At 36.9% G+C, this 23,928-nt stretch overlaps 2 protein-coding genes across 7 annotated transcripts in view; both read left to right on the forward strand.

The window, feature by feature from the left end:
- MAP4K3 (mitogen-activated protein kinase kinase kinase kinase 3) overlaps positions 1–11,541 on the forward strand; it is a 154,400-nt gene extending 142,859 nt beyond the window's left edge. For both annotated transcript variants that reach the window (XM_031466873.2, XM_031466874.2), the window contains 6 exons: positions 819–990; positions 3,641–3,709; positions 3,789–3,881; positions 6,995–7,065; positions 9,379–9,434; positions 10,108–11,541. In XM_031466873.2, coding sequence (XP_031322733.1) covers positions 819–990; positions 3,641–3,709; positions 3,789–3,881; positions 6,995–7,065; positions 9,379–9,434; positions 10,108–10,195 — 549 coding nt within the window. In that variant the 3' untranslated portion in view covers positions 10,196–11,541. The remainder of the gene's footprint in view (positions 1–818; positions 991–3,640; positions 3,710–3,788; positions 3,882–6,994; positions 7,066–9,378; positions 9,435–10,107) is intronic.
- A 3,244-nt stretch (positions 11,542–14,785) lies between these two features.
- CDKL4 (cyclin dependent kinase like 4) overlaps positions 14,786–23,928 on the forward strand; it is a 43,281-nt gene continuing 34,138 nt past the window's right edge. For all 5 annotated transcript variants that reach the window (XM_064494562.1, XM_031466871.2, XM_064494565.1 and 2 more), the window contains exon 1: positions 14,786–14,850. The gene's annotated coding sequence lies outside the window, so the exon portion shown is untranslated. The remainder of the gene's footprint in view (positions 14,851–23,928) is intronic.

Consider the following 23,928-nt stretch of genomic DNA (forward strand, 5'->3'; position numbering starts at 1 on the left):
GTACCAATTTGTACTCCCACCTTCTGTGTATGAGTGTTTGCTCCTCTCTGTTATTAATAACCCTTAATTAATAACCCTTGTTATTGTTGTTCTGCTGGTGGATGTGTATAGTAGCTTGTGGTTTTATTCCCTGATTATTAATGAAGCTAGCATTTTCCATCTATTTTTCCAAACTTTCAAAATAAGAATATATTTAGTCTCTTTGTAGCAAAATAAAAAATAATTTTAAACTTACATAAAATTAAAATCGGTTGCGTTATAACTAACTTAATTTACTAAGTTGAATCACTTGAAATACAGGGCTAAATTTCTTATTTGGGGGATTTTTCTGTCCACACTTGTAAGAGGAGTGTCTCTTGCTAATTAGCATTTCAGTTTTCTCATCCACGTTAGCTCAGTTGGATAAGAAGGCAGAGGAGTATTACTGAGATAGCATCAAATTGGGAGACAGGTGACTCTGCCACAAAGGGTGGAGGGGACCTGGAACAGCCACCCAGTTGCTAGGTCTCAGTTTCCACCTCTGAAAAAAAGAGGGTTGGACAGATGGTTTGTAGCTTCTTTCTAGCCCTAATATCCTAAAAGCATGTGGTTTTTTTTGACTAAAAAAAATTTTACGGGTGCTTACCTTACAGTCTTTATAAAGATACTTCATAATTTGGATTTTTCTGCAAATCCTGAGTTTCTGTGAGAAGAAGCTGTATTCATAGTGGAGAGTACTATTTCATATATTTTCATAGAACTAAAATTGTCAATAGTGTTCTTATGAAATTATTTGGCTTTTGTTTTCCTTTGTTTAATATATCTTGTTTTTTTTCTAGCACATAGATTTTCCTATACCATGTCCACTTAGAATGTTTGAAATGCTGGTAGTTCCTGAACAGGAGTACCCTTTAGTTTGTGTTGGTGTCAGTAGAGGGAGAGACTTCAACCAGGTGGTTCGATTTGAAACAGTCAACCCAAATTCTACCTCTTCGTGGTTTACAGAATCAGGTTTGTGATTTTTATTAATTGTTAAGGCCAGTGTCCAGACTTGTTCGATAAGTATTAAATTTACTGTATCTTTCATTAGGCAAAAGCCATGCATAAATATCCAGTCTTGAATAACTTACCAAACTGGAAAAAGAGATGACATGCTTTGAAATAGCTAATTTGTGTGACACATTTAAAACCTACTAGTGATTCCCAAACTCAAGTGTGCGTCAGAACCTCCTGGCGAGGCCCTGCCCCCAGAGTTTCATTCAGCAGGTCTGGAGTGGGGCCTGAGACTTTCCATTCTGTAGGTTCCCGGGTGATGCTGATGACGTTAATACAAGAACCACACTTGGAGAACCACACATATACACACAAACCTCAGGCTAAGAGAAAAACTGATTTATATAAAAGGAAAAGCTGCACTAAGTATGGTGTATTTTCCAGTATATTTTTGTAATCGATACACAGGTATTACCCAGTAACTTTAATACATACTTTTAATGATTTATAATTAGGATAGAAATTATAAGTAAATAGTAAAATACTTCCAAAGTATTTGAGGGTGCTTGAAAATAATTCTTTTATATAATTTATTCCCTTAAATTCTGATCTATGTTGCCCAGTTGCATAATAAATCCTCCCTTTGTAAGTTGTGTCTTAGGAAATACTATCTCCAGTTAATAAGCTTTTTACAGAAATTTGATTGTTGTTTGAAACCTTCAGTAGTATTGTTGCAGTCCACACACATTGGCAAAACTTGAGTTTCATGGTAAATAAATCTGATTAAACTTTCATACTTAAAATAAATGACCTTAAAGGCCTTTTTAATCTTTACTTTTAAAGCACTGTGTTTGTTATGAAGCTCCTTTTGCTTTTTTCTCTTTGAAAATAACACTGTACAATGTTTTGCTATAAAATAGACAGTGGCCATTTTAGAAGATAATTTTTAAAGGTCTGGCAAAAGCCCCTTTGTGTCAATTAGTCAGGAGTTGGTTGGAAGCCTGGAATAGTGTTCACAAAAGGGAAAAAATTAAGAGACTGAGGTTTTTTGGCGTTGACAAAAAAAAAAAAATGATGACAAACACATTCACAAAAGTCTAAAGACAATTATATGGCTTGCTAAAACCCAGAACCCAGGAAACTCGAACCAGCTTTCCTTCCAGGACACATTACTGAAGGAAAACATGGCCGGCTCTTGGCAGAATTATGTGGCTTCTCTTTGGCTTCCCCAAACTCACTGTTAAATTTTCCCTGTAGACACCCATCTTCCCTTTCAGACACAGGACAAACTCCTGCTTTCTAATCTCTTCCTCCCTGTTTAACAGGAAGGGATTGTTGGCTGATTAATATTTTATTTAGCGAATTTCAGTTGTCTTATTTCTCCAAAGCACTTTAGTTTTAAATCCCTTCCCACCAATTGTTGAATGAAGGGCTTCATTTCCTGACAAAAGAATTTTGTACCTTCCTTGCCAGGAACTTTTGATTACTTCTCTTACCATAATGAAAGCCCTTTCTTAGGTGTTAAGCATAATAAATATAATTCAGTCTGGTTTTTAGATGATAGAATAGAAGAAGAGAAAGAAAGTATGTCTAGGGTTTTGTATCAGCTGAAATCATAAGCTAGTGGCTTCCTAAGCTCTGCTGCACACTAGAACCCACCTGAGAAGCTTCTAAACCTCCTGATACGTCAAGTCACACACACCCTCAATTAATTAAGAACATCTGGTGGCAGCTGGGCATCCAGATGATTCCAGTGTTCAGGAATTAATGTTATAAGCAATTTGTGAATCTTATTTTCCTGTCTTTCTAATAATGCTAGACTGGCTTCTTGAACTGATTCTTAATTTTCACCAAGTGTATAGGAGTTACAAAGTTCTGGCTGGCCTAATTTACTGGAGACCTGTTCCATATCCTTCCAAACCTAGCTGTGGAAGTACCAGGTCTAAAATAGTGTGAGGGTCTGAAATACAGCATTCCTTGGGTTTATTAAGATTCTAAACATATAGGAAGGAGAAAAGAGGCAGGCTAGACTTTGGATCAGACCCATTCTCTAGAAACCAAGCCCTATAGCTCAGTAGTTTGAATTCTGATGTTCATACAAAGCCTGGTATATCCTGCCTTTCACTTCCTGGAAAACTAAGTCATCTAAACATTTTCCGTTTGTAAGAACTTTGATGAGCCATTATAAAAATAATGCCTCTTTGTGTTTTTATAGTACTTCATACTTCTCAAAGTACTTCAGTATTTTTATAACTCATTTGTTATTGAAGTAATTTGTTTGACTCTAATTCATTCAATAAATATTTATTGCATGTGCTCGACACTATGTATAATGATGTACAGAGCACATCCCTGGCCCTCTGAGCTTCAAATCAGAAACTAGTCATAGCATAATGTAGAAGATTAGACATCTGATTTCACATATGAATAAAATAATGACATCACCAGTAGTAGTGAAGTAGCTAACCCTCTGTGAAGCACTCACGTCGTTTGGCACATCTGTCAGTGTTTGTACACAGCCGCCTGCCTCAACCACTACATATATTTAGCTAAAAATGTGTATCCATTTCAAATTCAGTGACATTCAGGATTTTTTTTTTATTTAATGTTTCTATGCTTTAAATATTACTACTTTCTGTAAGTTTTATCAAAGTTGTTTGTGTTGCAGATACCCCACAGACAAGTGTTACTCATGTAACCCAGCTGGAGAGAGATACCATTCTTGTATGCTTGGACTGTAAGTTTTTGTTTACGAATATCTTATTTTAATAATATTTCTTTTATCTTAGTTTCTGAGTGACTTTTTTTCTCTCTAGGTTGTATAAAAATAGTGAATCTCCAAGGAAGATTAAAATCTAGCAGAAAACTATCATCAGAACTCACTTTTGATTTCCAGATTGAATCAATTGGTAAGCCAAAGTTTTCTTTCTTGTTTGATTGCATTATAAGCTGCTCAAAATAATTTATCTGATAATTATTTGAAATTATAAAAATGTATTACTAAGGACTCATTTTTTTAAATACAGAATATAATGAATATGAGATGAATATCAGTCTTTGCTTTTACACATTTTCTAAAATAGTTTAATATAATCTGTAAATAATATTATCTTCTCTACAGAATTAGCATTTTCAGAATAATTAAATATCATTTTTCATAACCTAGTTATGAATTTCCGTTTTCTCTAGGCTCCTATAGAGTTCCCCTATAAGTACTTTAAAATTTAGTCCTTAGTATAGTCCATTGTATTTTTGCTGTTGTATCTACTGATCAGAGTATAAGTACATGGAAAGTCCCCTTGCCATTTTTACATTTTGCTTGATAAGAGTTTTTTCTGAAAAAGGATTTCTTTTAGAATCAGTATTCTAAGATGATTGCATTCAGGAAAAATGAGGTTAAATGACCATAATAGAGAGAATGCTGGGGAAAATGAGTGACAATTAATCTAGCTATACACAGTTTCTCTGATGTCCTCTGTCAGTAAAGACACTTGCATGTGTATGCATCGGCAGAAGGGAGGGCCACGGGCAGATATTTTATTTTTCTTATTCCTAGTCCTCTTTTTCACTCTTTCCCCCAATTAGAGTGCCTCTCTCCCAACAAGCAAATGTTGATGATAATAACAAGTCAGTTTTGAGGGACATCTACTTGAGAGGCTACAATGGATTCTGTATTTAAAAACACAGAGCAGGGAGGGGAGAAGGATATAGCTCAGTGGTAGAGCATGTGCTTAGCGTGCACAGGTTCCTGGGTTCAATCCCAAATACCCCCATTTTAAAAATAAATAAATAAACAAACAAACACACCTACTTACCTCTCTCCCCCCGCCCCCTCCCTCCAAAAGGGAGAAAAAAAACGCATAGCCAGATCAAAAACCAAGACGTAGAACAAAAACTCAAAGTAATATGCAGGCCTGAGGCCAACAGACCTGCCACACTCCTGGGTGATAAAGAAGACTAACAGCATCCCACAGGAGGTGGGGAGCCAGAGCCAGGAGGCACCTCCTAATTAAGACTCCTCCCACATAAGGCCTGGTGGTTTTGCAGGTGATTTTTACCCACCTTTAGAAGAAGAGATAATCCCTATCCTATACAAACTGCTTCAGATCGTAGACAAAGAAGAAATGGGGAATAAATCGGTTTTTAACATTGATGCTAAAATCAATAAAATTATACAGAAAACAAAATTATCTGATCTTATGAAAATAGATTTTGGGAAATCTAAATAAAATACCAGCAAATAGAATTCCATATTATCAAATAGTAGGCTTTAATCTCAGAAGAGCAAAGATGGTTCAGTATTAAAAAGTTTATTTATGTAATATAGCACATGAAAGGTTAAAAGCAAAAAGTCATGTAACTCTTCAGCAGATACACCAAAAGCATTCAATAAAATCTGTCATTTATAACTTTAAAAAAACTTCTTAAAAATTAGGAACAGAAGGAAATACCCTTCATCAAGCAAAGCCTATTAAAAATATCATGTTTAAGGGTTAAAGTAATTCCCATTAAGTTGGAGAATGAAATAAGGATGCTTGCTCTCATCACATTTCAACATTGTCTTATTAGACAGGAAAAGGGAACTATGAGGATTAGTAAGAAATAAGTAAAAATAAAAATCCTTTTTTGCTGATGGAATGATTTATCTACTAGAATATACAACTCTAAACTATTAGAACCAATAAGAGAATTTAGAATTGCTAGATACGAGTAACAGAGATGATGGCTTTCTGATATGCCAGTAAGATATATAGGAATAAATGTAATCAAATATATCTAGAAAATCACAAATTATTGTTCAACAGCATAAAGAAGATTTGAACAAACAAACTACACCATGTCCATGGATAGGAAGACTAAATATGAGAAAGATGTCAGTTCTTCACAAATTAATCCACAAATTCAGTGTATTTACAATAAAAATCCCAATAAAGTATTATGTGCCACTTGATAAGCTATCTTAAAATTCACATGGAAAAGCCAAAGGCCAGGAATAGTGAAATAAATTTTGATGAATACTTACCCACTTGATATTGAAACTTACTATAAAGCCTTAGTGATTTAAGACAGTGAGGGATCAACAGAGAGATGAACGTAAAGAAGAGTGGAACAGAAGAGAAAGCTCAGAAGTACGTGTGAATGGAAAGTTGTATCATATGTCAGTGGGAAATGATACACTATTCAACAAATGATTCTAGTACAGTTGTTTATCTGCAGGGGAACAAAATTAGATTTCTTCCTCACTGAATACACACAAAAGTATGTATTAAATATGTAAATACAGAAAGCGAAGCTAAAATTTTTAGAAGGCACATTTTTGCCTCTTTCCCAGTAATTCTGTTTCTAGATATCTTCCCCAAGAAAATTTTGCACATGTATTCCAAGAAAAGGTACAATAATGTTTATTGCAGCATTGTTTGTAATAACAAAAAAATAGAAACTTCGTTTGGTTCATCATACCAAATGTAGGAAAGTTGGAAACATTCAGTATAAAGTTTACACTGATAATGTGAACTTACTATGTTGTAATAGTAAAAACATGCATGAGATAACATTGCTGTCTCAGGGAGGAGGGGAAGGCTGGAATGGAACCAGAGAAGGAATATATAAGCACGCTAGCTGTATTCATTTTTATTTAAAACAAAAAGCAAATATGGCAAAAGGTTAGGAGAGTTGAATGGTGGATACATGTGTTTTTATGCTATTCTCATATTTTTCTGTATGTTTGAAATATTTTATTTTAAAATATTGTTATTTTATCAAAGCATACAGCAAAAGGTATTTTCAGTGAGTTTTATTTTTCTTGTCAGAAAAATAAATCAGCTGTGTATAGTACTTACGCTACATAGTATATGCTGTATAGTTCTGAGCGGTGTAGTAAAGATGCCATTATAAATACGGAATGACTAACATTTGTTACTAATTGAGATACTGCTATGCGAGATAGAAAGAGGGATGAAATGATGCTTATCAGTTGAACTTTTGTACTATTAACAGTAACTGAGCTGTTCTTGCCTGCTAGTTTGCCTGCAAGACAGTGTACTAGCTTTCTGGAAACATGGAATGCAAGGTAGAAGTTTTAGATCTAATGAGGTAAGTAATCTTTTTTAAATTATGTCCATTAACTATTATGTCCTGATAATAGTTAAATTATCAGATTCTACATCAGTTTTCTTTAACTTTGGAAAATTCCTAATTGGTACAAGGAATACTTGACTTGCTAATACCTTTATTAATATTTTCAGTATTCAGTCCAGTGATTAAAATTAGTAGCCCATACTTTATAGCCACATCTACCTCTCTCCACTCACCTGAACAACTTCCGTGCACATTACATGCTTCCAGATAATCACCCTCATATGCAGAACAGGAACTCCCTAAATACTGTGGTTTTCTCTCAGCTTTCCCAGACTGTCACCTGGAACGGGACGGCCGATGCTGGCTCTCTCTACTTTGTATGTCAGAAATAATGACCAATGCAGGCTATCACTAAAGGGTTCTGCATTTCTCTTGAAGCCATCTTGCCTCCTATTTCTGTTATCCTTATTCACTTGACATTTATAAGATTCTTTGCCCATTTCCTTTCCCTTTTCCCTAATCTTTTATTAATCTTACTCCTTTTTATTAGATAGCTTACCTGTATCTCCTTATCTTCTTACCTTAATTTAACTCCAGGAATAATTTAACTCCAAGTCATACAATGTATTCAGTTCAGTTTAACGTTTACACAAGAAAGTGCTGAGGTTTCAAACATGAACAAGACTTGGTACTTGCTGCCTAGAATATTACAGGCCAGTAAAGTCATCCTAAGTTTTTCCATACCCCCCAGCCAATTTCGGTAGTATAACTTTCACTTGAGCATTAGAGGGAAAGGAAAACCTTAGGTGCCCAAATCGAGAAAATAGCTCATTTGTGTTTTAAACTGTCATTCATTAAGCTCAGAGCATTTCTTCTAACCAAATGAGCAGTGCAGAAGAGTGATCACGAGCGTGGGTACCAGGGGAGACACCCGGTTCAGTCTCAGCTCTGCTCTTCAGTAACTGTGTGACCTGGCATATCACTTCACTTCTCTTTACCTCTGTTTTTTCATCGTGAATTGAGGATAACAACATGGCATTTCCTTCATAGGGTTGCTAAGGTTAAATGAAAGGAAGCCTGTAATGTGCTTAGCATAACGCCTGGCCTATAGTAAGTGTTCAAGAAAGGTGGCTGCCAGTATGTTTCTACGAGTAATTCCCACAAGAAGGCTCACTTCTCAGGAAGATTTTTTAAAATCACTTGAAGCAGTGGGGGCTGGAGATAAGAATAGTCAACAGCTAATGAACACCAGGCAGAGGAAGAAAGGCATCATAGGCGGGATACAAGAGAATGGTTTAAGAAAACACAAGTTCGCCCCCAAAAGTCACCTGCAGGGCTTTTTCAAACATAAGCAGCCCTTACTAAATACAACCCCTCCAAAAATGGTATGTCCCTCTAGTAGGCAAACCCCAGAACACATCGACAATCAGTCATGATGAGCCACTATTATAGCATGTTGTGTCCTTCAGGTGTGCTGAGTCACAAAAGAAGTCAAGAATCACCGACTGTTGTTTCCAGAATAATCAGTTTCAAAATCAAATGTTTTTTCAGCCTGCCAAATTTAGGGGAGAAGCTACTGCCATTATAATTGGGAATGTTTTGCATTCAGTAAGCAGTAAATGGTGGGTTTCTCTTTCCCCTATAGGCTTTTCTTACTCTCCTGTAGGCTAACTCCCCAACTAGTAACTGTTGGGGAGTCACACCGAGGACTTTAGGACATACACCATCAGAAAATATTATTTCAAGAGGCTGGAAAAGGGAATTATTATTCCTTAGCTAGGCATTATATCCACTAACACTTAAGAGAATACTGCAAGATACCAATGCAAGGTAGACATTATCTGTCCTACTTTGCTGAATTACAAACAAATTGCATACCTTGCATAATTATCACAGCTGGTAAGTGGGAAACCTGGAATTTCAACTTGAGTCCTGAGTTTGTCCCATCATAGCACATGGCAGCCTTTTAAGTAAAAGGACCAGACCAAGTGGCTTACTGCTGCAGGAGTCTTGCTGTTAGTACAAACATAAGTGAGGTTTCTGATAAATAAAATGGACTAGGTGCTTTGCTTTTAAATTTTTCCCTTGAAGTCTGTATAACAAGTAAATGGTTTCCCACTGTCATGCTTTATGATTAATTGAAAAGTAGCCACATTTTTCCTAGACTAACAAATGGATGCACCTGTGTGCTGCCTTAACAAATTAACAGTCATAAAGAAATCTATTTCCATTTTAGGAAGTATGTTTCTTTTCTTTAGTGTTATAAATTAAATGCCCATATAAAATTCTGTGCCTTTAATTTCAGAAATTGATATTTTAATTGAACAGGTAACACAAGAAATTTCAGATAGCACAAGAATTTTCAGACTGCTTGGATCTGACAGGTATGAAAAGGGGTTATATTAAATACATAGTTCTACACGTGTTTTATAAATCCAGCATTAAACTGGTTTCTTTTTCAAGAGACTTGAAATTTCTGCAGTAGTATATTCAACATTGTATTTTTCATATTATAAGAATTCACAGGTCAGAAAGTTATAAAGCCTTTGGGAATGTGTCTGACCTTCCAAGTAGCAGGAATATACAGATCTGTCAGTACTAGTTTTGCATTAAACATAATATTTAAAGTATGCTTTATAGCACAAGAAAGAGGAGGTACTGTATGCTAGCAAACAGAAACATTTTCAGTTTTAGTACCAAAAAGGATTTGGGGGTTCTATTCTGATTTACTTTCTGATTCTTGAACTACAGATTCTTTTTGGAATTTGTAATTGGAATTAAGTTCTCCCAAATTATTTCTACTACAGGTCTGCCCTGCCTGACTCTTAGAACAACACTGGCTTAGAAGTGGGAGGTGGTGGGCGGCAAAATTACTTCCCAGAGCTGGAATTGGCTCTTTAATCACAGTGATTTGCAAGTGATTTCTGCCCACAAGTCAAATAACCAACATTTATTAGAGGCATATAATGAAGAAGCAATGGGAAAATTTTCTGCTAACATGAGTTTTCAAGAGTAACTTTGTTTTGTTACATGTTTTTTGTTTGTTTACTATTTTAGGGTCGTGGTTTTGGAAAGTAGGCCAACTGATAACCCCACAGCAAATAGCAATTTATACATCCTGGCGGGTCATGAAAACAGTTACTGAGAGATGTTGTGCTTTGACAGTTAACTATAGAAAGAACGAACACTACCACTGCAACATTAACGGATGCTTGAAGCTGTACAAAAGCTGCAGTAACCTGGCTTCAGTTACTTGTAATTTATTGTGGCATGAGATAAGAGGGGGAAATTGTGTGTTTTAAGTGGTATGGATATATTTAGCATACTGAACCACACAAGTGCTTTTTCGTTGTTATGTAATCTTTGTATATACAGGCAGTAATTTTTCTGTGAAACTTCATATTGCTGAAGACATACACTAAGAATTTATGTAGATAATGTACTTTTATGAGATGTACAAGTAAGTGTCTTATCTGTACAGATGTAAATGTTGATGAAAATGCAATTGGGATTAATATTTTAAGAATTCTTTAGTATATTCTTGGGTGTGGCTGTATTACAAAATGGGATGCTGGCAATGAAACAGTACATTTAACACTATTGTATTTTTATTATATGTAATTTAGTAATACAAAGATAAATCTTGTAACTTTTAAAATTGTAACAGAGGCTGTAATCATTTTATAATCTTGTTTTTAATTTTAATGCAAGTACACTGGTGTGTTTATATTTGCACAAAGTATTGATATGTGATGTATTAAGTCACAAAAGTAAGCTGTGACATTGTCAATGTGCATTCAGCTCCACAACATCTTTTTTAAATGTATTTGGATTGTTTTCTACGTGAAGCAAACCAATTAACCCTCTGTCGTAGTAACTGGTCTTTTTATATTTAAGCAGAATCCTGTCAGATGGCTTGTCTGTGCTTAAAAACAATACCTTTGGGAAATTTTTGAATCACAGAATAGCGGTACCGTGATGTAACACTGCAGTTGTTGGCCGAGTTACAGTATGCACAAAGTATAAGCATATCAGAGAGTCCACACTAAACATTTCATATAATCACTTTAAAGAACTATGACATTCCATAGAGTGAAATGGTTCAAATTTCTAGTGGAATTTTTACTTTTGTTGGCCTTATTTTATGATCATTTTCATGTTTCTTTTGATTTAGAATATTTAACACATGGCCAAAATAATTTAGTTACTACCTCGTATAAACAATGTAATGGTTTCTACACATCACAGGAACTTGGTTTTGGTCAAAGTCATTTTTGATTGCTTTTTTCCAGTGGAATATGTATATACCAAGTTTTAGCAAAATGAACACTTTTGGCTCTTTTTTGGTATATGTTCTTTATATTTTAATGTGAGTATATACACTAAGAACAAACTAAATTGTGATTTAATGGTCTTCATTTATTTTAATTGACAATGCTTTTAAATATGTTCATGATTGTACATAGTGTAAAATAAACATGTTTTTTAACATGCTGTTGTATAGTAGCTCGTCATCTGGCTTAATCTGTATATAGTGAGACTAAAACATATTAAGGAGAAAATTTTTTTAATTATTCTGCATTAAATCCTTAGGTGACCATTCTGATCCCTCAGCTCATGAAATTTTTATTCAATCTGTTCATCTCAGTTTCATAAAGGACTGATATTCCCTCATTTGAGAAAAGGGCATCTTTTGTAGAATCTTCAACTTCCTGATCAGGAAAATCAGTAAAACATTCGTAATCTTTTGGTTAGAGCAGGAATTGGCAAACTGCATTCCTCAGCCCAATCCTATTCAATGCCTATTTTTATAAATAAATTTTACTGGGAAACATACTCATTTACATGTTGTCTGTATAGCTGCTTTTGCCAAAAATACAGTTTTCCCAAATAAACTGTATGGCCCACAGAGCCTAAAATACTTACCATCTGCCCCTTTATGGACATAGTTTGCTGCTTCCTGGGTCGGAGAACAGAAGGGAGAGTGTTGGGAATGCAGTTCCAGAGGCCGGAGAGGGGATGATTCGGTGGGAAGAACTGTGCTGGGAGCAAAAGGTGGCATTTCTACTCCTGTGAATGCTCCTGCCTGTTGTTACCACCTTTGGTGATTGACTTGACTCCAGAACAGTTTCTTTATGTAAAAATGTGACTTCTAAATCATACAGATGTTAATAATCATAGCAGTTGTATACATTTATCACTTTTCCCAAATACATTGTGACTAATCTTAACATTAATAACTGAATAATGATTTTCAAAAACATGTCTTTATCAGTATAACATCATCATCAGTTTGTTGGAAAAAACAGGCTCGTGGAAAAGATTTTTGAGAAATCAGTATTCTATCCTTGCCATTTATTGACAACGTTGTTGATCCTTTTTCTGGGCCACTGTTTTTTTCTAGTGTCTAAGTCCCATAAATTATATAAAGGGTCACATCTCAAAAAACTTAACCATCACGTTTAACTGTCAAGCATTTCAAAATATTTACAGAAAATAAAGTACACAACTGGTTGTGTGTTATACATGGGCTTTTTAAATCTAGTGACCCCTGGAATCAATTTTTGAGGATGAGGCCCAATAACCTGTATTTTTATGAAGTTGTACAAATGATTCTGATATGCAGCCCTCCATGAGAACCACTGGCCCGACACTGAATTTAAACCAGTGTTTCTGAGTGTGGTCCAAGTACCACCTGCCTCAGAAAGAAGAATCTTTGATAACATAAAAATGGAGATTTGGGGGCTCCACCCAGTAACTTTTGATTGAGGCCCTTTATTCACTCAAAAGGAAGAGAACTACTAACTGAAATGTTGGAAACAAACGATTTCATCTTCACTGAAATTCAAAGCTGTCTAATCTTGTTAGCTAGTTTCTTAGACGGTGTTAAGAAGAATGAGATCAGTTGTTCCTGGGCCTGTTGGCATCATTCATCTAGCAAGTGGATCACTGATTTCAGTAGAGACAAGGAAATAAAGGACAGGTATCAGTTTTCACCATTGCTAGAAGAAAGGTGGAGGGAAGTGTGCTATATGAAATAATGGGTAGACACTAAGAGTATTACTTGAGGAGACATAGTAACAGGAAGTGCCCAGTGCACGTATGTGTGTGCCAGGTGTTATTCCACTTGCTAAATTTACATAGATTGTCCCAGTGAGGTGCCAGAACAGCCCGGTGAGGGAGGAATTGTTAATGCCACTTTACAGATGAAACTAGGCCAACACAAAGGTTAAATAACTTGCCCAAGAATATAGCTGGTAAGTAGTAGAGCTAAGATTTGAACCTAGGCACTTAGTTCAAGGTGTATATTCTTAACTACTGTACCAGACTGTAGTACCCAGAATATATACAGTATATCTACTACCCTCGGAAATACATTCTAGCATTGCTCCCCTGCAATTAGACTTACTTTCTCCAGGAATTGGATTTCAAATTCTGATCTTCACTGTCTCTTTGCAGCAAAAGAGAAATTAACTTTCTGCCTTAATTGTTTGCATTTTCTTTATTCAGTGTTTTTATGTAAGAATAAAAAGATTTGCATATAATTAATTAATTTTACAGTTAAAGCTTATGAAATAAGTCTAGTCAAAACTCATTACAAAGACTTTTTTTTTCTTTTTTTTTTATTCTTGTGAAGTAATTATTTAACCAACATGCATTGATCACTTACAATGGATTGAGGCACTTTACTGGCACTGGGGAAAAGATGGAAAAGGCATCATTCCCAGTATTCCAGGAGCATGCTTGGATGAATAAAGATAAATTTAAGGAAAGGTACAAAAGGCTGTGCCTAATTCTGCTTTGGGAAAAGGAAAACCTTTGTGTAGAACATTATATATAAACCAAGCTGTTGATAGATGAAGACGAGTTTATCGAGTGCAGAAAAAAATCAAGGTAGGGAGCTGTGGCTAGACTAAGCCATATGCAAAAATACTGCATGTTCAAGGAAAAGTGATGCTAAATGCAGCTGACCTTAAGGTGTGTAGAGCAGAGTAACAAGGCCTGAAGCTAGAAAAAAAAGGATGGGCCTCATTGCGAAGAGCTTCCTAATGAGAAAAGTAGATCCCGTAGTCAACAGTTACAGAAACTGTAGGATCAGGTTCCGTGAAGATGAAAATAGCCATTGGGTTTGTACCTAAGATGATGGCTTGGATCCCTACTGAGAAAATTATCTATGTAGCATGATGAGGGCAAAAATGATAAAGATAAATAAGTTGACGTCAGTTTATGTAAATTTGAGTTTAGTGGGAGTTATGTTTGGTCTTGAAAGAGGAAGGAGATAAAGGTTACTGGTTTGGTTTTGTTTCTGAAGGTGGGAAATTACAGCATATTTCTAAGTACATGAAGGAAGTGGAGAATTGAAGATGAGAAATGCCCAGGCAGGGAAATGGACTAACTTCAACGTTTACATGGGCTTAATCTTTGTGCTCCTGAGGCCTTGGAAAGGAACAGTGTTATGGAAAAGCAGTTAAAACGTTTCCCGAGTGCCTCCTTCAAGGCATCTTGAAAGGGTTCTCCGAGGAGAGATTGCTGCCGTGTCCACACTTCAGGGCTCAGCCCAAAGATGAGCCACCAAGATGCTGAGCCGGGCGCGCGGGCTTCCCCTGCGGCGGGTGCCAGGGGAACCCGCTCCGGAAGCCGCAGGGACCGCGCGGCCCGAGCGTCCGGTTGCCCGGGAGACGCAGCGGCGGGGGCGCTCCGGAGTCGCTGCGCCGCCGGCTGTCTGCGTCCCGCGTCCCGCGCCGGAGTCGGGGCCGCCGGGGCTGCTCGGGGCTGCGTCGCCGTCGCCGCGTCCGCGCCGTAAGTGCGGGTGCCGCCGGCGGCGGGCGGGGGCCGGGTGGAAGCGGGTCGGCGCGGGGGATTGGAGAGAGAAGTGGAGTGTGGATGGAGGCTCCTAGAAAAGGCTCCTGAGAGAAGGGGAGCGCGAAAGTCTTCCCCTTCGGCGGCCTCTGGCGGGACAAGCAGAGGTGGGGGCGAGGGGCAAAAGGTGAAGAGTAGCTCCCGCCGGAAAAACGACCCTCCCGGTGCGGCCTCCCGGGGGCTGGAGGGAGGCGCCGCCCTGGGGAGGCGAGCGAGGGCGCATCTGCACTTTGGGGGACCCATGTGGTGTGGCGAAGCTGGGCTGTCATTAAACGTATAGTCAAGACTAGTTTAAGGGGCAGGGTATAGCTGGGTGGTAGAGTGCACACTTGGCATGCACAAGGTCCTGGTACCTCCATCAAAATAAATAAATACCTAATTACCTACCCCAAAACAAGAAGGACAAAACAAACAACAAAAAGACCAGTTTAGAGGCTTGGAAATAAAATGGATTATGCCAGACTTACAAATCTGTCCTGTGTACACAAGACATGTGAGGTTTTTAAACAAAATTAGCTTCTTGGATTATGAAAAGTGTATGGCCTTCTGGTTTTCTGGGGATGCTTTTAATTAATCCAATTGTACTATAACCAAGACAAGTTTATAAAGACATGTGTGTACTTTTTAAGTTCTGCAATTAGGTATTATGTTTGTAAGACAGATGGAGGATGGTCTTATAGCCCATTTTCCTGGTCCATTTTATTAAAGATAAATGTATGTTTGTTGCATTGGAAACAATAACAACACAGCAGATTAATACTTTTAGCCTGTAGAATCCACAGCGGGGAAACCTCATTCCTAACGCCACTATTTACACGAGTTGCCTATAAACTTTTAGATTAGGCAGTTAATGTGTTTCTTGCCCCATTTCCTCTCCCCTTCTGAATTTTGCTCTTCTTCTCTCAGTGTATTCTTTAAAGACTTGCTCAAGCCCTCATGACCTGCTTTGTGATACAATCGTGGAATATAATCTTCCTCCAAGTGTTTTCTCCGTGTCTAGGTGCATCCTTTTGCAAATCCTCAAGACCAAAGCAGTTCAATAGAAAATTTTCAAGAAATTTAATGATCCGCTCAAGTATATCTTTGTATATTCACCAACTGGCCCAAGTCTATGCCTGTTTTTGCTTTTCTTTGTACACAGAACATTGTTAACAGTCAGATATTTGGTAAATTCTCAAGTCAGGAGTCCCTGTAGCCAAGAGGTACATAGGTTCAGATTGAAGGTCACTCATTACTGTGAAAAATACTTTCAGCCAATTGCATCTATTCCCTGCCAATAGCTAACTCACAGTTTAATCTTGATTTCCTGCCCAGGTTACTATATTAACAAGCAGAATGTAATGATTGCCTTTGCTTAACAAAGAAAGTCATTCTACATATTTTGTAGAAAAGCCAGAGAATAAAATTATGGCAGGACTACAACAGACAGGCTGAGCACCTACTGTGTGCCAGACTATGGGCAAATAGTAGAAGTCAGGTGTGATGAATAATGTGTGAAAAAGGAGCGGGGGGTGGGGGGGAAGTTGTTAACTCAGTATGTGTGCAGAGAGAGAGCTTGCCTTTGGGGATCGGGGAAGGCTAAGTAGAAAAGACGTTTGAGTTGAACAACAAAGGATTTCGGGGTCAAACCTTCCAAGCAGGGGTGTAAACAGAGACTGAGAGATCTGAAAGTATTTGGGGAAGAATCTGAGAAGCTGTGCAGGAAAGGTTCACTGGGACCAGGATGGAAAGGCCTGTAAATATCATACCACAGTTTGAACTTTCTTCTGAGGCCACACATTTTTGAGGGAGGACAATATCTGATTATATTGATGTTTAAGAAAGGTATTTTTGGTGTAAGTGAAGTAGATATGCAGGAAAAAAAGTGAGTTGAGACACTTTAGTCCCACTATATATGGGTTTTAAAAATAGCTCAATTTTTTATATAATTTCAAACCTGCAAGAATAGTACAGGGAACTCCCATACATCTATATTCATTCATTATTTAAATTTTACTCCATTTATTTTATCATTTCCTTTCTACCTCTCTTTGTATATATATGTATATGCGTATTAATCTTTCTGTACCATTTGAGAGTAACTTGCAGACATCATATCCCTTTCCCTTAAAGTAGTTCAGTGTATATGTCCTAAGAATTAGGACATAAGCACAGTACAGATTACCAAAATCAGGAAACTTGGTATCTGATCCACCGTCAGTATTTAGGTTTTGCCAGTTATCCCAGTATGATTTTTTAATAGTTACTCTTCCCCGTTCCGGGGTCCAATTCAGGGATCAGACATTACATTGTGTTTTCACATCTCTTCAGTCTCCTTCAGTCTGGAATCGTACTTTGACCTTTGTCTTTCAGGACCTCGATATTTTTTAAGAACACAGGCCCATTATTTGTAGAATGGCCCTCAATTTGACTTTGCTGTTTCCTCATAATTAGATTCAGGTTTTGCATTTTTGGCAAAAATATCACAGAGGTGATGCTCTGTCCTTCTCATTGAGTTAATTCTGATATGTTGTGTGAGGTAGCTATCTTAAGTTTTTTTGTTTTTATCTTTGTTTTTTTGCATATGGATACCCAGCCATCCTAGCACTGTTTGATGAAAAAGATATTTTCCTTATTGAATTGCCTTGGCATCATTGCCAAAATCAATTGATCATTAATCAAGGGGTTTATTTCTTGACTCGCTCTTTTGTTCCATTGATATGGTATGTCTGTCCTTAAGCCAATATCATACTCCCTTAATATACCGTAACTTTGTAGTAAAATTTGAAGTCAGGTGATGATAAGTTTTCCAAGTTTATCCTTACTCCAAGTTGTTTTGGCTCTTCTGGGTCCTGTGCATTTCCATATAAATCTTAGGTTCATCTTGTCGACTTCTACCCCCCCCAAAAAGCCTATTTTTTAATAGAGGTTCAATTTGATCTATAGATGAATTTATGGAGAACTGACATCTTGCTGAGTTTTCCGATCCATGACCATGGCATTTCTCTCCTTTTCTTTAAACCTGCTTTAATTCCTCTCGGCAGTGCTTTAATTTCCTGTGGACAGGTCTTGCACTTCACTTTTTAAATTTTGTCCCTAAATATATGATTCTCCTGATGTTACTGTGAGTGGAATGGTGTTTTTTTTTTTAATTTCATTTTCAGATTGTTTGTTACCAGTATGTTTATTGTATTCTGATCTTGGATCCTACTACATGGAACATTTGTTCATTAGTTACAGCAGTTTTTTGTAGACTCATTAGGATTTTCTACACACAGTAGCATACATTTCCGAGTAATAGTGGTTTTTCTTTCCATTCCCAATCTGTATACCTGTAGTTTCTTTTACTTGACTTACTGCACTGGTGAGAACTTCCAAAACAATGTTAAATAGAAGTGAAAGCAAACATTTTTTCCCCCAGTCTTAGGGGAAATACATTCAGTCTTTAAGCATGATGCCAACTGTAGATTTTTCACAGATCTGCCCTGTAAGAAGTTTCCTTTTATTACTAGTCTGTTGAGATTTTTATCGTGAATGGGTGTTGAGTTTTATCAAATCCTTTTTTTTCATATCTGCTAAGATGATCATGTCCTTTGTCTTTTATTCTGTTAATATGGTGTTTTACGTTATTGATTCTCAGGTATTATAGCAAGCTTGCATTCCTGGGATAAATCTGTCAGAGACATGGTGTGTATCCGTTTTATATGTTAATGCTAATTATTCTGTTGAGGATTCTTGTGTCTATATTAATGAGAATAATGGTCTGTAGTTCTTTGTGTGATTTCTTTGTCTGACTTTGTTATCAGGGTAATACTGGCCTTATAGAATTAGTTGGGAAATGTTCTTCCCTCTTCTGTTTTTTAGAACCGTTCGTGAAAGATTGGTATCAATTCTTTGAATTTTTAATAGAATTTCTCTCTGAAGCCATCTGAGCCTGGGCTTTTCTTTGTGGGTAGATTTTAATTACCAATTCAGTTTCTTTATTTTTTATTATGGGTGTAATAAGATTTTCTGTTTTTCCTTGAGTCAATTTGGTATTTTGTGTCTTTTTAGGCATTGGTTCAACAAAGTAGTTTAATTTGGTTGCATAAAGTTGTTCATAATATTCTCTTTTTACCTTTTTAATTTCTGTAGGGTGGTCCTGATTTTGGTAATTTTTCTTTCTTTTTTCTTAGTCTAGATAAAGATTCAATAATTTTGTTGATGTTTTTCAAGAACCATTTTTTTTTGCTTTATTGATTTTTTGCTATTATTTTTCTGATGAGGAATCAGGCGTTAATCATATTGCTGTTCCCTTGTCTGTGAGTAGTTCTCTCTCACTGTTTTTTGTTTGGTTGGTTGGTTGGTTTTGGTTTTGGGGTTTTGTGGGGTTTTTTATTGAAGTATAGTCAGTTTACAATGTTGTTTCAGTTTCTGGTATACAGCATAGTAGTTCAGTCATACGTATACATACATATATTCATTTGTATATTCTTCATTATGGATTACTGCAAGATACTGAATATAGTTTCTGTGCTATATGGTATAAACTTATTGTATATCTATTTTATATATAGTAGTTGGTATCTGCAAATCTCAAAATCCTAATTTATCCCTTCCCTGCCTGGTAACCATAAGTTTGTTTTCTATGTCTGAGTCTGATTCTGTTTTGTAAATAAGTTCATAAGTTCATTTGTCTTTTTAGATTCCATATATGAGCGATGTCATATGGTATTTTTCTTTCTCTTTCTGGCTTACTTCACTTAGAATGACGATCTCCATCTGTGTTACTGAAAATGGCATTATTTTATTATTTTTTGTGTCTGAGTAGTATTCCATTGTATAGATATACCACAGCTTCTTTATCCAGTCCTCTGTTGATGGGCATTTAGGTTGTTTCCATGTCTTGGCTATTGTATGTAGTGTTGCTATGAACATTGGGGTACATGCGTCTTTTTGAATTAAAGTTCTCTGTGGATATATGCCCAGGAGTGGGATTGCTGGATCATATGGTAAGTCTATTTTTAGTCTTTTGAGGAGTCTCCATACTGTTTTCCACAGTGGCTGCACCAAACTGCATTCCCACCAGCAGTGTAGGAAGGTCCCCCTTTCTCCACACCCTCTCCAGCATTTATCGTTTGTCTCTCACTGGTTTTCAGATATTCTCTTACGTTTTCAGCAGCTTGGCTGTGATGTATCCACTTACTGATCTCTTTGTGTTTATCCTGTTTTGGGGATTTGTTAAACTTACTGAATCTGTAGATTAATGTTTTCCATTAGGTTTGGAGAGTTTTTGGCCATGACGTTTTCAATTTTTTTTTCTGCCCCTTTTTTTCACTGCCCTATTTCTGAGAATCTCACTCCATGTAAGTTGGTACTGTTGATTTTGTCCTGCAGGTCTCTGAGGTGCTGTTCATCTGCAGTATTTTTCCTTCATTGGTCATTTTCTAGCCATCTGTTTTCAGACTCACTGATTCTGTCTCCTGTCATCTCAAATCTTCTGTTGATTACATCTGGTGAATTTTTCATTTCAGTTGTATATTTTTTAATCTAATATTTCCATTTGGTTCTTTTTTATACTTTTCATTATTGTGTTGAGATTCCCTATTTATTGAGTTACCATGTTTTCCTTTAATTCTTTAAATTATCATTTAAATTTATTTGAATATACTTGTAACAGCTGTTTTTTAAGTCTGTCAGCAAAATCCAATACCTGGATCCACTCAGAATTCATTTCTCTTGACTTCCCCTGAGTATTGGTCACAATTTCCTTTTTCTTAGCATGCCTTATAATTTTTTATTGAAAATTGGACATTTTGGATAATATGTTATCCAGAAATTCTAGATTCTGATTTTTCTCCCCTGAGGGTTTTTTTTTAATGGGCTGTTTTTTGTTTTTGCAACCTGCCGGTATCCTAGGATCTGTCTCCTCCCAAGTGTCTGCTCAGTTTTATTTTCTCACCCTGGCTTTTGCAGAAGTCACCACTGTCTGCATAGCTTGGCAGTCACCAGTAGTTTGAGCAGTGCTGGTACTCAGACATAAGCTTTTCACTCTCTTCCAGGGGATCAGCGTGTGGTTGGGGAGCGCATTCAAAATTCAGCCCGTCCTCAGACCTGGCCAGCGTTGACTTTCCTCTAGGCCTTCTCAGGTCTTCCCCAGGTGTGCCTGCAGCTTCCCAGTTAGCCAGAGATGTGTGGAAAGCTGATCTCACCTTTCTATGGTTCTTTCATTTTTAGGGTCTTCCCATAAATTTCTGGCTAATCTACACCTCACCCCAACTGGACCACATTCTCAGGCTTACAAACCTGTTTCCTTTCCCATTTGTTTCATACTGAATTGGTAGGAATTTTACTGACATATTGTCACAGGTTTTCAGCCTCTGAGCCATATCAGAGACATCCCCCGGGAGTAAGGCTGCTGGCCTGGCCAGCCCACCACTACACCTGCTGGTCACACCACTACACCTGCTGAGCCGGGGGACAGAGGAGAGGATGGATGGCAACAGCCTCAGGCAAGAAGCCACAGACCCACTGCTCTTAAGTGGAGTTCTAGCAGCTTATCACAAATAAATGCTTCTCCAGTTGTTGTTTTTTTGTTTTTTGGTTTTTTTTTGCTTTTGCTTGATTTCCAGATACTGAAAATTGTTGGTTTGGAGTTTGGTTGGTTGCTTGCTTTTTTTTTTTTTTTTTTTTCTTTTTTGGACAAAATTTTGCTTAGTCTTATGCTTGTGTTTTAGGAAAAGGACTTGCCCATCTCTTTACCCCACCCTAGTCAAAGTCTGACCCCTTGTGCTTTTTTGTGGGATTTTTTGAAAACATAACTTTCTCCACTTCCTGTACTGAAACCAGTCTAAATTCTGAATCTCTAATTGGGCAAATTTTGGTAGACTCTATTTTCCTAGGAAGTTATCCATTTCATCTAGGTTTTCAAATTCATCTGCATAGATGCCTGCAAAGTAGTCTCAAGAATAAAAAAAAAGAAGTCTTCTGTTTTGATGGTTACTCCCTCTTGTCATTTCTTATTTTGCATATTGTTTTTCCTTTTTTCCTTCAGTAAGTTAGTTAACGATTTGTCTATTTTAAATTTTTCCGGGAACCAGGATTTTGGTTTACTAATTAGATTTACTATTTTTTGTATTCTCTGCTTTACTAATTTCTGTTTCAGTTTCATTATTTACTTTCTTATGCTTTCCTTTGGTTTATTTTTTAGTTATTTTTCTTTATGATTTTTCAAGATCACACCCCCCTCCTGTCTTTGCTCTCTGCAAAAGTTTACAATGGCAGCTTCAAAGATACCTCTTCCAAAATCGGGGGTTTACTTTTCTATATAAGTTCGTAGTTCTCTGTCCTTGTGATGTTGAATGCATTGGGTTTACGCAGTTTTATTGTTCTAGTTGACTTCTGTAGCTTTGTGAAACAGATATGAAGAGAGGTTCTATTTAAGGAACTGCCACTATCCTTGGCTACCTCAGAGTTTTCACCACACATCTCTTCACAAGCCATTTAGATGCAACGTGAGCAAGTCTGGGCATTTGGCTTAGAATGTCCTGATTTTGAGCTGGTTCTGTCCATTCCTACAGAGAGTTCATCGAGCAGTGAGATATTTGGTCAGGACCTCAGGTGAAAGGTTAGGAATTATTGCTTCTAAAAACTCTGGTGGAGTCCAGGTGAGCTGGAGTTAGAGCCCTCAGTTCCTTTGTGGAATTCCTGCCATGTTCTGACTCCTGCCGGTTCAGATTCATCTTCCATGAACCCTGTGAGGACTTCAGAAAACAGATAATACTGAGACGCTACCCAGTGAAGTTCTATTTTCTGGTGCTTCATTTGATCATATTCAGCAGTTTGGCTGATGTGACAGATATCTAAATATTTTGCCTGTTCATATCTGAATATGAACCTGTTGAAAGAAAAGGAAAATCATAGATCAGTAGATCAAATCACCTACTTAGCAGGAAATAAAATAACACGTAGACTACAACTTTATAGTTAAGTCTTGTGGCACGTTCAAAATTTCCCTCGATAACCATAGTGCTTATCAAGTAGGCTAAATTCATAAATCTACAAAGTTCTGCACCAATAAATTTCTAAAGCAAACGCATGGTTTCTTTTGTCCTCTTCCCAGTCACCTATTTCTAGGCTATAGAAAAACAAGTGTATGCATGCTTCTATCTAAATAGCTTTAAGATCATAGTACCTATTTTGTTTGTTTGTTTGTTCTTTTTTGGGGGGGAAGAGGAGATAATTAGGTTTATTTATTTATATGAATTTGTTTTTTAATGGCGGTACTGGGGATTGAACCTAGGACCTCATGCATGCTAAGCACCCGCTCCACCGCTGAGCTATGCCCTACCCCCCAATTTTAAAATACAGTATAATTAAGAGAGTTTTCAGAGTATAATCTGTGATGGGTTTTGCTGGTATCTTAGTGTGTTGCTCAAGTTGTCTTCCTTTTATAAGAGAGAGAATAGAATCTACAACACTAACAAAGAAATAGCATGTGTAAAGCAGTATGGCAGTAGTCATTTATTTCAGAAACACTTTTCCCAGTTGTCTGCGAGCCAGAGCAGATGATTTCTTTCACCACTGAGATAATCTGTAGATGGAAGAGACTGAATAAGAGTGAAGTTAAAAATGTGTACTCATTTGAAACACGAGAATTTTTTAAAGTGGTCAGCTCTGTCACTTGACATTTCACTAATCCTAAGACCTGGAATAAGTGGTTCTTCAAATTGTGCGTTCTCTTGAATCAACTGAGAGGCAGTGTAGTGTTGTGATTCAAATTGTGATTTCTGGAACCCGACTGCCTGAGTTCTAATTTCATACTAGCTTCACTGTGCCTGTTTCCTCATCTGTATAACTGAATAAGAATAACACCTACTTCATAGGGTATTTGTGCAGATTATATGTAATTTGCATAGAACAATGTTATTTAATTGCTAACTATTATTATTACTATTAGATTGTATTAAGATACTGCTGGAAAAACTGTGGTGGGATTTTTGAGACTATTTAGAATTTGTGTATTTTTAATTGCTACATTGATATGTTTAATTACACTGG

This window comes from Camelus dromedarius, chromosome 15 (genome assembly GCF_036321535.1).
Source record: "Camelus dromedarius isolate mCamDro1 chromosome 15, mCamDro1.pat, whole genome shotgun sequence".
NCBI lineage: Eukaryota > Metazoa > Chordata > Mammalia > Artiodactyla > Camelidae > Camelus > Camelus dromedarius.